Source organism: Anoplopoma fimbria, chromosome 20 (genome assembly GCF_027596085.1).
Source record: "Anoplopoma fimbria isolate UVic2021 breed Golden Eagle Sablefish chromosome 20, Afim_UVic_2022, whole genome shotgun sequence".
In the NCBI taxonomy this organism is placed as follows: Eukaryota; Metazoa; Chordata; class Actinopteri; order Perciformes; family Anoplopomatidae; genus Anoplopoma; species Anoplopoma fimbria.
Window position 1 is genome coordinate 25,706,138 of NC_072468.1, and position 15,561 is coordinate 25,721,698.

The window sequence follows — 15,561 nt, forward strand, 5'->3', positions numbered from 1 at the left end:
AAGTGCATTAAACCTCAGTAGGAAGAAGACTAAATTCATGCCTCCCAAATAAACAACTAAAAGCACACTATAGCGATAAATTCTACCCTCATGACGGTTGTATTGTTCAGGTTTTGTTGAAACTGATTTAGAGAAGTCTAGTTAACCTTTATTTATACAAATTGGATATTACACCTCTCAGTATGATACAATGCAATTCAGCATCAACATAAACAACAGACTCCAAAATGACCATTAAGTTGAATCAACACCTAAACCAGTCAACAATAGGAGATCTTCACTGTACACTTTTAATGTATATTGGATGTATTGCAGCTGTGTTCAATTAGATAGCATTACTTTTAGACAGGTGTACTTGAGTACAGAGTCATTTACTGTATATAAATAAAGCTGTCATCAGGATATGAAATAGGCACAGACATGGAAAAACAAATAATTTGTATTGATTAGATTGATTGATTGACTGAATGATTGGTTGAGGGGAACTGCAGAGTTGAGAGGTAATCCTCTGTGGGTTCATCATTATGAGTGACCCCATTCAGATTACACACTGACATTTTAGCCAATCTTAATATACAAAATATTGATTATTGCAGCTTTAATAAACATAATAACAAAAACAAATTTGGTTGTTATTTAAACATTCATGAGTTCCTGTAAAATATATTTGTTCAGGTATGAAAATATGAGAAAGGTCCTCAAAGTGGGGATGTTTTCTTCTTTAAGGGACTATCCCATTACAATGAATAAGGTGAGGGGAAATGAAAGTCTGGCTTCCTTCACTGTACGTCATGTGCACACACCTTTTGAATATGTGTGCTAAGGAGTGACAATAATATCAAAATGCAGAGAGAAGCAAAGCATCACAAACACACAAGCTGTGAATCTAAATCTGAGACATAAAAGAGAAGAAGGAGGAGAATCATGGAGGCAAATGCAAAGGTAGAGACAGGGAGGGGGGGTGAAGGACTGAAAGAGAGACAACAGCTCATCCCACGACTACTTTGACATCTACGCCTGCATCCTAAATATCAGAACATTTCGCCAAAGTTCAGCCATCCTTTGTGTTGACCTTCTCTCTCAGTTGGCAGCCTGGAAACCTCAATACACTATTGAACCATAAACTGGAAAGATTTTCTTGTTAAGTTCATAATGGAGGACCTTGAAGTCCATCAACAAAACAACTCTGCAGTGAAAGCTTCCATGTAAATTAAATAGCAGCCATTATATGATGCCAGAACAGGAAAACTTCAAAAGCTTTGAGATCAAAACCCCTTTTTTCCAAAGTCTAGATGCTTTATTCATGTACAATGGGAAGCCATTCCCAAAACTAACATCTGCGCTTTACTCTTCTTTAATTAGCACATTTCTTAGTGCAATTAGGAATTTGTTTCTGTAAAAGTGACTCACTAACTTGAACATGTTTGAACTTCATTCGAGGATCCTGTGCTCCTCTAAAGAGAAGGAAACTCTACAACCCTTGAGTTTAATGAAGCCCTTTTTTTTTAGAAAAACAAGGCTGTTTTTCTTGTTTTCTGAAAAGCTGACCTTTTGAAAAGAGCAATGATTAAATGTCTAAGAAAAAAATAAAAAGGAACATGCTCACAGAGTGAGACACCAGGAGTTCAGATTACATCCAGAATGGGAAATTTCCAACATTTTCTCACTGCTCACCCTTTAGCGTCACTTTTGGACGTGCCAGGAACAAAGTGCTACACGCATAGTGTCTTTTCAAAATAAACTTCAGTGGAAACGTACAGTGTCCACTTGTCAAATGTATACATTCTTTTTTTAAATAAACTTAGCTTTGAGGTTTACTTACACCACACAAGCAATCAAAAAGATCACCGTTGGGGATAAAGTAGGTACTTTTGTTACGTAAAATAACTACACTTGTTATGTTATGACTTTACTACTGCCGTTAGTAAAGTACGGAAGTTACGTATTAAAAACTATGGTAGAATGAGTCAATGCTGACTTGGCTTCACATGCGACATGAACAGCGGTGTCCTGGGTGAAACTCCTTTGTTTGTTTGACCCGTCCAACTACCCTCCAACCTACCCATCTTTCTACGTCTTAAACAATGTCGGTTGCTGAAACATGTGCAAAGCTGTCTTAAAAATGTTTGAAACCTACATTGTTTACATTCCATTAGAGTATTCTAATTTCCTGCTTTTCGCTCATCTACTGCCACTGTAAATCAGTGAAATAATGTCTGTCTGTTGGCGGGAATGTTTATCACATCATCGTGCGCATATGTGTCCTTAGTGTGTACAAGAACAAATTAAATGGGGACCCACTCATAACCCATTCAAAACATTGCTCCCTCGTGCTGGTAATAGGAAATACCTGAAATAGGTTGCTTTGCTAACTGTGCTCTGGTTAACATGAACTAAGATCTGTATGGTTTTCTCAACAGAAATTTTCCAATTGTCTTATAACTTGAAATGTAAATTGAATGTAAACTGGAAAGTTAATATAGGTTGGATGAAATATTAGCCATCTACTATCTAGTTGAACTTAGTTGTCTGTAAAATATATTAAATTAAATAAAAAAAGGGATAACAAGGTATTTTAAGATGTTCCCAGCTGTGGTCAGTTTCTATCACAAGACTTACTTTTGATATGACATACAGGCGAAAGGTCAAGTGACATTTTTTTTACCCCCAAATATAATTCAGCATGGATTCAAGAGGCTGAGTTTGGCAGAACTAATGCAGCAGCCAAGCAAACAAAATTACATTTCCATACAACTAAACAAACTGTCTGAAATATGGGGTAAACATTGTATATTGAAACAAAACAAAACAAACGCTACAATTTCCACTTGGCTAGGTTGAGTTAAAAAAAATCATGGTTTTGCTTGAAATTACTATGAAATTTAACAACACAGAAACACAAAAGAAGTTCTTTGTTAGGTTTAGGCAAAAAATAACTTGGTTCACATGGGACGCAAACAGCAGTCTCTTTGTTTCAAGCCCTTTGTTTTTTCTCCAATCTGATTTGAATCTTAACTGTGATATGTCAAAAGAAATCTTGAAGAATGACAAAATACACTTACCTCCAAATGTAATTCACAATACAGTTTCATTGAATGGAAATCTTAGGAGACAGGGCTGCATGCAGAGTGTTTCCTCTCCAGACTGTCAGAGAGGGAAGTCAACATGTATGTATTTACCTCGGCCACCAGCCACATTTGCCCTCCTGGTGCATTATTTACTTCCTCGTGAAGTACAAACAACATCAATTAGATTCCCGCCAATCAGAGGGGCCCCTGTTTCCATAGAAACTTAGTTGGTTGGCTAGCAACCCGTGCAAGTGTTCACCACCACTTCATCCTGGCTTTACTGTCAGCCTGGATGTCTTTTTTTATTTCAGGAATGAGAAGGAAATCATTATAAATACCATGTAACCAATAACTGTGACTGTATAATAATAATGAGTAAAATGCATCATTAGTTTGGAATTAAATCTTGATCTCATTGTGTATTTTTGTTGAAGATGAAAGGGGAACATATTTTACACTATTATTTTTTTATTTTCTATTCAATGTTGTCAGAGGCTCTAACAGGTAGCTGGTTGGTTTACTTCAAAGCTTTTAAGCTCTTCAGAGTTGAATTTACTGGAATGTCTCTTTGCAAAATAAATGGAGAAATGTAGTTCTGGAGCAGAGACGAAATGAAAGGAAAAGCCTGGCAGGCCTATTAAAGGGCTTGAAACTTTGATGTTTTATAAACCCATCTTTGAATATCAGCAGTCATTAACAGACATGGCAGTTTTTTTTGTAGAACTCTTTTACATCTTCAAGATGACTTTAAGTGCATGTAGTGCATCTAACCGCATCTTTTAAATAGTAGCAGTAAGTGTGAGTCTGATTAGCTGGATGAATCAGAAATGCCATATTCTGAGTCTGCTGGAGGTGTCCTGAGAGAAAGTCAACCAAGCATCTGTGATGGTATTTGCCCACGTGATTATTGCAGTGATATTTATGCTCCCACCAAATGCCCTTTTCCTCTAACACCCAAGCCGGGTGTCTGTAAATGCTCCGTGTTTAATCTAAAACCACAAAGGGCAGCAACGTTGGATTTCTGTTAAATCAAACCAGTTCACATCCAGGAATAGTCGAGCTGGCTCTTATATTAACGCATATTACATGTAGAAATCCTGAGGCCTAGCTCTTTGCCATCCGGGCTGCTAGACTTCTATTCGACCTGCCTGAGGAGTTTAGATCGACTCAATCTGGAGCATCATTTTTTAAATAACTTCCTGAAAACTCAATTTTGCTTTTATGCATTGACTTTTTTGTTATGGCTTTTGACCTCTTACTTTTCATTGCAGCGCCGTGTTCTTTTTTTTTTTGCTTTAGCTTTTGATTGAACTGATTTCATATAATTTGAAAATTGCTTTTTAACTGTGATTGGAAAAATTCTTCTTCCTGTTCCTTCTCCTTCTTAAGTATTGACATAGTAATAATTAGATGAATAGAATGGTTGCCGGGTTTTCATTTTGTCGTGTTCAGTTCATTTATATTAATTTAACTTCATTACCACAGGGCACATTTTTATTACACAAACAAAAACAAACATTTTAACAATTAAATCAACAATGTACTCAAGCAAAGCTCTCAGCTGCCAGCTCATCTCTCTAATATATGTTATGTTGTATCCACAGAGGCCTCCAAGTTCCACTTCAACAAACCTGAGAACTACATCAGCATGTACCACCAGGAGGGGAGCGATCAGCTGTACGTGGGCGGCCAGGCCATGGTCTATGTGTTGACGTTCACTAACAGAGGGGTCCGCGACCTGCAGGTATACTTTACTTTTAGCTGTGTTTGCAGTCTTGTACTCAGACAGGGATTTAATATCTCAGCTCCAGACAGTCTTTTTTGTAACTGGAAACCACTATGCTGCCAAAGAGAGTGGTTATAAAAGATGAGTTGCCAACCCTCAGCTGAAATACGAACTACTGTCTACGTCAGTCAACTTTTAAAACCACTTTAGCAATCAACCAATGATTGGAACTGCTGTTTGTTTAGTGAGTAATACACACTTCAATGTATTTTTTTCAAACAGTTGTTTTTGTCATTGGTCATTTGATACAGAATGTAAAAATTGTGCAGCAAGAAAGCTATTTTATTGTAATGATGTGATTTTTCTGAGCTTTCACACTGCTACTAAAGACAACATTATTACTCTGTTCAACCTTGACAAAAGCAGCGCAGACCAGATCCACAATAAAAGCCCAAGACATAAATGCTGCTAACATTTTACACGAGGGAACTCAAAATCAAATTTCAGAAATTGTCAGCATTAAAAATTGCATTCAAATTTAGCATTTTGCTAAAAGAAACCTCAATAAAATACATTGAATAGTTTTGATGTGAAATACTTGCATGCAAGAATTCAGAATTCTTGTTCCGTTCGCGTCATTCTCTCATGTGTAAAGGCCTTTAAGTTGATTGGTAAAATAAGCAGCAGGGACCTAAAGGTCGAACCAGATTTAAAAGGACCCGTTTCACTTCTGTTGCCTAATTTAACCTCCTCACTGCCTGCTTGGGAATGTACAGTGCTGGATGAACATATCCAAACACAACTCTTACAGCAGTACACCAGAACTTTCTACATTTTAGTTTGTGTAGAGATAAAAACAAATGTGTCAATTAGTGAGGTGTTGGTAGCTGTGTCTTCTGAACTTTGCAAGGGTTATGTCAACGCTGGACGAGAGAAAAAATATAGTTGGCCTCCTGCTGTGAGGGCGACACAGTAAGCCAGCGAGGGCAGAGAGAGATGAAAAGGACGGCCTGCCGCTGACCCGGTTCAGCAGCTGAGGCAGTGGAAGTTGGGTGATGCATACATTTATGAACCTACACATATCTCTCTCCCTGTGAGGAAAGAAAATATTATTCACCGAGTGGAATAATGTCAACATATAGGCTCAAGATTACAGTGTGTTGGCCGCGGTGTCAGAGCTGACTCGCCTGACAAATTGAAGAGACTGTAAGCTTCATGTTTCATCCAATATGACTATGCCCTATTTTTTGTAATGATTGCTGGCTCAGTGTTGTGTTTGCCTCAGCAGAGACAAGAAGACTGATGGAAACGGTCGCTGATGTGTATGGCACTGAAGGACTGTTTTGATGTTTGATGGCGTGTATTCTTACTCTCAATCTTAAGTGACAGTTTCTCAGGAGTTATTTCCAGTTGAGTGGAGCATAACAGTTGAGAAATAGCAATTTTCAATTCTTAAAAACAGCAACAGCAGCCACGCTCCATGAGAGAGCCAGGGCTTATTTTGTGAGGTTAAACAATAGTGGGAGACATTTATTATTAAAGGGTCACTCAACGCAGTTATGTACTTTGCAATGGTTTGACCGAGCGGCACAACACTCAGCAGTTTTCTCAAAACGGTAAATTCATTCCACCTCTTCGTACCGCTCTACCTGTTGCTCACTCCACATACATGCACAGAGAGCAACAAGTTAAGATAAGATAATCCTTTATTAGTCCCGCAGCGGGGAAATTTGCAGTTCAACATATATACAGCAGTTCAAGTTCATGGACGTTCGTCAAGGCATTGATGAAAAGAAAATTGAAATGTGAATGTGTCTGAGAAATGTGAAGTACATGAAGGAAGGTTTTGTAAAACAAATACAACAAAATACAACAAGGACGTAAAGGACACATTTAATGGGATGATAAATTCTTGAAGGCAAAGAACATCACAGCGAGTTGTGAGCTACGAAAGACGTTTTTTGTGAGGATTGTGTATCAGCAGCTGCAACAAGGTCACGGTTTTTCTTGTTGAAACAAGGCAGTGTGAAAGAAGTTGGCACAAACTAAACAGTCCTTCCTCCCACAGATCCCAGCGGCATCCGACCAGACTGCAATTGATACCTGCAAAGCAAAGGCTGCACCACTCGAGGTAGAAACTCACCCTCACTATCAGCATCCCCATCACTCCTGCAAAGCTCTCTTCCTCCCCCGTCAATGTATTATCATCGATGTCATTATGTTTCTCACCATCATCATCTTCATGATCATTTGCAGTTGTCCAACTGTGAGGTTAGTGCTGCCAGGTTCAGTTCCAATTGAGTTGTATAGGTTCATGTTCATGTTTTTTCTAGGAAGTAAGAAACAAAATAATTCAAATAAAAACGGTTAAAATAAATGCATAAGTAATGGTAATTCATACATTTGGGATACAATTACACAGCTTCACCTCAAAACAAACACAGATGAGTGAGCTGCCAATAATTGCACCACATAATTCCATGAGATTCCATGGAGAGACTGAGCGAATACCCACATATTAATACATTCAACCTGAAATATGTCCAACAGCGTGAGGAAGCTTCAACTTAATGTGAAATGCTCCAAGGCTCAGGAATAATCTTAAGCAGTAGGATACTTTGCTGCTTGAAAGGCTGCTCGTCAAAGACAATAAAGAAATCCAGATTACAAAAAGGTGCCTGGCAAGAGAATCCTATGTCTTAGTATTTAAGGTTTGCACTTTAAAGCCCAAGAACATTTCTACTATTTTACATCAATTCATTATTTTCCATTTGGACATTCATCCATTTCATAATTATAGGAAATAATAAGATAATTTAAACCAATTTTCCATTTATTCTCAGGGTCAAATTCTGCATTTACTCAATAGCTAAAACGGTTGGTCCATTTTCCCATCCCTACTCATAACCAAATGTATTACTTCAGATAGTTAATATATGACTAAACTCTATCACATATCTATAAAAGGGGCACATAGTTTAAAAAAACCTCATTTTTTCAGAGCTATCTCCCAACCCAAACACTTTGAAAAACAAGAACCCAGTCAGTTCTTTTGTAGGCTAACTCGGTCAAATAACATGTGAATTTCGGATTTCGCTTCCATTCCTATTTTTCTCGCAAGCCAATCAGAGAAGACTGGGCTTTTTCAGTAGGTGAGCTTAAAGAGACAGGCGTTTAAACGGAGCGTTTGAGACCATGACTGAATACATGTACATTAAAACTGACTGTATGAGAGAAATAATGTTTATTTCAAACATTAAAGCATGTAAACTTGTTCTAGTAGAAACCCAAAATACAACTAGGAACCTGAAAAATGAGCATGATATGTCCCCTTTAAGGGCAAATTAAAGTTTCAGCATCTGTATGGCCACGAGGGATCACATCCAAGTACTATGTACAGAACCATGTGCCTGTTTGTGTCCACTCTCCACATGTGTTTTGGATGATTGCTTCAGTCTGAGTGCTGGCAAAAGACAAGAAGTGACACCGTGCTTTAGAGTGCTGTTATTCTGCTCGATGCTGTGAAAGCTGACAATTGTATTCATATCTGATGTATTGTAGCTGCGTCAGACCTCCAAGCCTTTCAGTCCAGTAATGTCTGCATGGATTGTAAACTGCAGTCAGGTTTAACAAACGAGTGATAGTCCTATTTCAACACACATAATGTGTTTTCTGCACAGCTTGTGAACTGGAGTCTACTGGCGACTGTGAACCTGTTGTCATCAGGACAAGAGCCTTTTTCCATTTCAATTAGCTAAGAATTCTACCATTTCAATATTTCCAACCATATCTAAAGTCAGCTACAACCCATCGGAGTTGTGAGTAAAAATCATGGAGAAGTGTAACTGGAGTCATGGCACAAAACCAAGAGGGTTCTGTCTCCCATGCATAAACAGAGCTTCTAGCGCGTCTGGCAGTGGCAGATGGTGGAAAACGAGATTAGTGACACAGTAAATCTCATCCCGATAAAGACAATGGTTCTGGGAAGGAGAATGAAAGATAGAAGGACCCCTCCTTCAGTCATAGACAGTTACAAGGTTTGGGGAAGATATACTACTAGATCGAGATAGGATGTTAACAGTAGGTAATTCAATAGACAGACTGTATTCTCAAGACCTCTTCAGCTCCATTTCGTCCAGAGCCCACCATTAAGCTGAGACCGAGGAACAAATACACTGGCAACAGATAAGGACCAGGTTGAGCAAAACAAAAACGAAGTGTTAGCCCTATTTAAAGCTAATCTTAAATCGTACTTTTACCCGAATAGTCCTCACCCTAAATGACCCAATTATCAACTCTCACCAGGGGGCTTTCAGGTTCACAAGAATAAATAAAGAAAAAGGGGACTTAATCAATTTTACGCTTATAGATCAGCATCAAGGAGTACAAATCAGGTTGTGAAAACAGTTGAATATTGTCCTTTGTGGCTCTAATAGAGCTTTCTTAATGTTCATTTTGGCATTTTTGCCTTTTTTGACAGTTTTAAAGACAGAGGGAGATAGGGTGAGGAGCTCAGACATATCTGTAATAGAGCTGCTGCTCATACGTGACCAAATGGGCCAGCTGAGGTGGTTCGAGAATCTGATCACGACACCACCCTTTAGATGTTTTCCGGCCACGTCTAACTGATAAGAGGCCTGGGGGAAGAACTAGAACACGCTGGGGAGAAAAGATATGTCTGGTCTGGCCTAGGATCGCCTCAGGGTTCACTAGGAGGAGCTGGAAAACATTGCTCGGGCCGAGGGTCGTCTGGAATACCCTCCAACCAGCTGCCTCACTGGATAAATGAAAGATAATGGATGAACTGAAATGGGGAGTAGAGAGGGATTTGACACCCAATAAAGGTCCCAAAGCTGGAAGTGAACCCAGGACATTCAAGAAAGGTGGCTACAAAGGTTCTTCAGCTCTAGATCAGCCTTGTCAAGTCTTAGAATAGTAGTCAAGTAAGTTCACTTTCGTCCAAAAACACTGGACGTAAATACCTGAAAAACTAGTATTTGTAATGTTCATGCCAACGATTCTGAGACTACAGTGTGGTAAAGGTAAGGGTATGGTTGTGGTTCAAAGTACACTCGGACAAGGGTTTATATGTTATCTTACAAAAAGCAACACGAGCATCAGGGCGCCCACGAAAGCCCCTGCAGTGTTAAGGCAGCAAAACTACTTGGTTAGATTTAGGAAAAGATGGTAGTTTGGGTTACAATAACTACGAAAAAGTTGTGTTTCTTGTGTTAAGAAGTTATGTAACAAATAAGTCATGGACATGGGACATGAATAACGGTCTCCTTGTTGAAAGTCACGGGTTTTCAGACACACCCACCCATCCCGACTTCCTCCTTATGGAGAACTTATTGCTCTTTACACTGCATCATCTGTCGAGGCTCATGATAATGTTGATAACATACAACTTATAGTACATATGTTTTTGTATGTATAGCTACAAACACTTGAGGTTAAGGTACCCCATCCTCCATTACATTCCATAACTTAGTGCCACACTATGTTAAGGACACACCACTTCCTGCACTGAATTGAATGTTGGCTTTGGACCTTATCATGAGGTGCGGAATCATTAAATATGGATGTTAATCCGAGGGGTACTAGGTGGGTATTCCAGTGAGCATTGTTTGTTTACAGGGTTGTGAGCTTCTTGCCAAGCAGTGCAGTAAAACATGATGCGTCACAAGAATTTGAGACCAGCTTTATAAACTGATCAAAAATGATGCTACTGAAGAAGACATTGGTTTGAGGTTCACATCAGCTACTAGTTCCAGTAAGATATGTCCACAATTATACACATTGGTCTGTTATTCTCTAAACAAATTCAACCAAAATGTTCAAAATGTAACAACTTCTGTCCTAGATTTTAGTGTGGGCCACGTTGAATCACTTATATATGCCCAAACTCAAAGTATTACTCTCAAGAACATAAGCACACAAAGTAAAAAAGTGCATACTTACAGATTACAGATTACCCAGCCCACCAACTCGCCTACACATCCACCTACAAACACTTACACAAGCTTTGGCCCTGCTTTTTTCCATCTCCAGTTTATACTAGCCTTTTTTCATCAGAATTAGAAGAGAAACAGTACGCACCACATTGAATAAGTGATGCATATGGAGCATAGCATGGCTGTACTGCAGGGCTAAGCCTCCTGTGTGCTGTCTGCCAAAAATGTTCAGAACATGGATCACCTCCAATTTTTCTTAAATCTCTCTCCCTCTCTCTGAGCAATCCTCTTTTTTCTCTCCTAATCTGTTTTATGTTTTACTCCTGCTTTGTTTCTCTATCTCTGTACTCCACCTTCCTCTCTTCCTCTGTTTGTTTTTATCAGTCCCTTGGTCTTATCTTGTTTTTTCTCTCTCCCTTCGTGCCCCCCCTTTACTCTCAAATCCCTTTTCAAATATCCTCCACAGTGTCCAATCTCGTTTGCCTCTCTTAAATCCCTCTCCCAATCTGTGTATTTTTCTTCCTTTTGCTTCTGCCTCATTTTCTACCTTTGTTCTCCTCTTTTGTGCCTCTTTTCTCTCACAGATGGAGTGTGATAATTTCATCACCGTCATTCAGAAAGTAAACGACACAATAATAGTGTGTGGGACAAATGCTGGAAGCCCCAGGTGCTGGATGCTGGTAAGAGTTTCTTCAGACAAATTTCTTGAAATGCTATACTGTGTATTATTTTGCAGCTGCTTACGGCTGCTGCTCTTCAAGTCTAAATAGTCTCAGGATGAATTGCAATTTGCATTTTTTTTTTTGCTTTTTTTGGGAGATGAAGGGTTGGAGTTATTTATTGCCATGAAGGATGTTTTCACTCATCAGTCACCCCATAGACAAGTTTAAATCTTCTAAACCCTGTGTAGTGACAAACAGTTAAACTCTGAGTGTTGGGACTTGGGAAGGCAAACTGTAAGATGTTTACTGCATAATGAGTCATGCCAGGGAATGAACAGGGTTGAAAAGGTCAGACTTCCTCCAGGCTCAAACGTTTCCTCTTTCCCCCGGCAGGTAAATGATACGGTGCTGACGGATGTTCAGGGCAACGGGCTGATAGCGGCTGCCTCTGACATCTCCCCAGCCTACCCTTCTCAGAGGTCCATCAGCTTGCCTGCAGGTAATAAATGCAGAAAATAAATAACATGTCTGTTAGCAGGAGTTCACAGATTCACTGGGACGAAAAAGAATATGATCTTACAAACACATCATTATAGATTCTTCACGCTGTGATGCAAAGATGTGAATTTGCTCTGCCAACAGGAAGCGAATGTTTTATTCAACCCTTTGTTTGCACAGAATGGAAGTGAACAAATAGTCGCTGATTTAAATTTGAAACCGCGCACTAAAGAAGAAGCTTTTTTGATTAGTGAACCTGAAGGCTGTGCCCTCTGTCACGGATTGTGGTGTGGACCCAAACGCAGAACGACCAGGAGACAGATAAAGTTCAGGAGCTTTATTCAAAGCGGAGAACTCAGCAGACAGACAGGCAGGCAGGGTCGGCAACGGGGAATCAGTCCACGGGAAATTGCTGGAAGGTCTGACATAAATGCAACGATCTGGCCCTGAGTGAGTGGATGACCGGGGTTGATATACTGCAGAGTTGATGAGTAGATTGAAGGCAGGTGTGTGGCTTGGAGCAGGTGAGTATGCTTGGCAGTAATCAGGGAGCTGGGGAGAGTGAGAGGAGTGACACGCCCACCTCACAGCACACACACACACACACACACACACACACACACACACACACACACACACACACACACACACACAGATAAACAAACAAGGGAAAACACATGAAACACAAGGGATAACCAGAGACATGGCCATGGCCATGACACCCTCTTGAATTCAGAGTTGATAGGATTCTGGTCAAATCAGGAAGTGAAAAGAGCAATTACTTTGCAATTTACCATGATTCTAGTAGCACAATGCTGGGAGCGAACTATCAATCTAGCCACAACAGCTAGCTAGCTAGTAGGTTTGCTACCTCAGCAAGTAAAAGAAAACCAACTATGGTATCTCCAAACCCTAAGTTGTTTGTGAGCCTAAACCTATGATGATCATGTTTTCACACATATTCTGAAGTGCAGCAAAACTTAAGAAAAGCTCCATGGAAACAGCAAAATTCAATAAAACCTCCTCAATTGCGCAAAAAAGGTTTTACGCTTGCTTTAGGTCTTATTTCCCTTTTTGGAATGAGAGTTGATGCGCTAAATGGGATATGCAAACGCATTGCGAAATAAGTTCTGACAAAGTGAATATTAAACTCACGTGACTGGTCACGTCAGTCAATTTCTGCCATCTGCGTCCTTTAGGATATTACTATAAAGCATGCATGCACATTTTCATCTCCGGAAAATATGAACAACGGCCAAAAGTGGTTGACAGAAAAGAACAATTAACAAGAACAACTTGCCCGATTGAAACCCGAGGACTTTGCTTTAATACAACCATGCATAGTGCCAAATCCTTTATTCACTCCAAACCAGTCGCTCATTTCCTTTTTGTGACTTTTCAAAAGCGTGCTTGAAAATCTCATATGGGTCTTACAAACAATGTATTCTATGGTTTACTTTGGATTTGTTGATCTCAACTGTCCGCAAAAGCCATAATAAGCAATATATTAACTATTTTATGAGGAAATATATATAATGGAATCAGACAAAACGACAACTTCATTGATTTTGTACGGTACAATTTTGCTTTTCTAAATGTACAAAAGTTGAGATCGGTTGCCATAACGACAGCCCCTGATTGTGATTATTCGACTCACATGAATTGACTTTGGTAAAAGATTTCGTCATTGTGAATTGTTGGTATGGCCAGGACCAAATAGAAGGAGTCAAAGTAATTAATACTTCAGGAAGTAAAGAATGAGGTTATGTAAAGTAAAGAAAATAAATAAATAAAAACGGTGCCACTTTTTTTAAAGATCTTATTTTGGAACAAACCCGCCTTCAGCTCTTCATATATTAACTTTGCTCATTTCAGTCGGGATCGGCAAAGCGACACTTGTGAGTCTGGGGCTCGAGGGAGTGATCCGTCTCTCTTTATCACTCTCTATTCATAACATGATCATGAGTAGATGCTTTTATCTAAAGTGCCTCACGATATAACAAAGAGCCAATCCTCAACAGGACTGGTGTGTCAGTAGAATGTAATAAATCATGTCGTACTTGCCTGAAAAACATATTTATTTTACCTTTAACAAGATCTAATGGGTTGCTTTATTTATTGCCATTTCAAATAATGCGCCATATTCATTTTTCAATATCTGCAATGTAGAACATGATTCTGCTAGTTTTCTTTGTCCTGTGTTAAGAGTAAAATTGTATTTCACAATATTCTTCAAAGTACTAAACAAAGGAAAATCATTTCTGATTTATAAACCCTCCATCTGCGTGAGTAGCTTTTCAGTCAATGTTTCGACAAAAGGAGCCTCGCTTAAGTGAAGGCTATCGAGTGAAAGAAGCAATTCACCACACGCAAAAGAAGAAGACGAGCAAGAAGAAAAATATGAAGAGGAGCATATTTAATACTCTTGGGGGTTTCTTTAAAGAGAACTGGACAAACCAGATTTAAAGCGTTACCCCAAACGAATCAGTTTTATTTATTTATTTAATATGAAGTAGAGCAACAACACAGGGCCAATATGACCCCATTTTATTCCTGTGCCTCAGCAGATCATAAATGTTATTCTCAAGTGTAACATCACTAGGGGATCACACCACCCGGACTGCCTAACACATAAGAGTCAGCCATCTGCCGTCATGCATTCACATGGATAGAAACTCATAAAACATGGCTAAATGGAGCTTTTGTACAACCGGCTGCACTGACACATTCAGAAAGAATTCAGACATTTACAGACTGCTGCATGCAAAAGAGAGAAGACAAATGGTAGGGCTGTTTGAAATCAAACATTTTTCTGTTACAAGAAATATCCTTTAAAATGGGCCCAGGTACTGTATGTATCCATGCAGGTTTAGTATACTTCCATTACTCCATTAGTTGAGGTACATACAAGCTTGGGGAGGTTAACTTATGAGGATACAACTAAAAGGGGAAAAAACGTAATCAGATTACTCATAAAGTTAGTAAAAATGGGGATACTTAAAATAATTACAATTTCAAAACATTTTAAAGGTAGCAAGGTGCACTCAGTATAGCCACAATTGGCTAACCGCCCATCTATATGTGTGTTCTATGCAGATGTCTTCATCGGTTCCATGCAGGCGAACATCTCCGCTCCGTCTCACGGGCGTAACCCAGGCTCAAAGCTTTTATCAAGTCTATTTTTTTGATGACAATAAACCTGAGTTTGATGTCCAACAAAAAGGCATGGAATAATAACTGTGTCTTTAGCCGCAGAGCAGCGTTGTCAGCAGTGTGTGTAGTTTTATAAGCTGTTAACCAAACTCACCGTCCAAGAGTTGCGGTAGGCTATCACTTGCGATCACTTCTGGCATTGGGGCTAGTAGAGTAGCGAGTGAGGAGTCAGCAGGCAATCAATGCCAGCAACAAACAGGCGATAAAAGGTGTTTTGAGAAAGTGTCAAGTCACCAAAATCACAAGAGGTCCTTGAGCATGCAGCCATAAATGGCCACCTAAAATTATTATGTAGATATCTGCAGCAGAACGCGAGATTCACCGTGGACAGACACAGAGGTGCACACTCACTCACACACATGAGCAATCATAGACAATCCTCCTGGTGGAGATAATAATAGATACAAGAACGATGTACTACCATAAACATGCACACACAT

The 15,561-nt window shown here is 39.4% G+C and overlaps 1 protein-coding gene across 1 annotated transcript in view; it reads left to right on the forward strand.

Moving 5' to 3' along the window:
* The window catches only part of si:ch211-113g11.6 (uncharacterized protein LOC559008 homolog), a 45,170-nt gene that overhangs the window by 1,452 nt on the left and 28,157 nt on the right, over positions 1–15,561 (forward strand). Inside the window, exons 2-5 of the mRNA XM_054621029.1 lie at positions 4,673–4,812; positions 6,863–6,925; positions 11,333–11,428; positions 11,804–11,909. Of these exons, the coding sequence (XP_054477004.1) occupies positions 4,673–4,812; positions 6,863–6,925; positions 11,333–11,428; positions 11,804–11,909 (405 nt within the window). The remainder of the gene's footprint in view (positions 1–4,672; positions 4,813–6,862; positions 6,926–11,332; positions 11,429–11,803; positions 11,910–15,561) is intronic.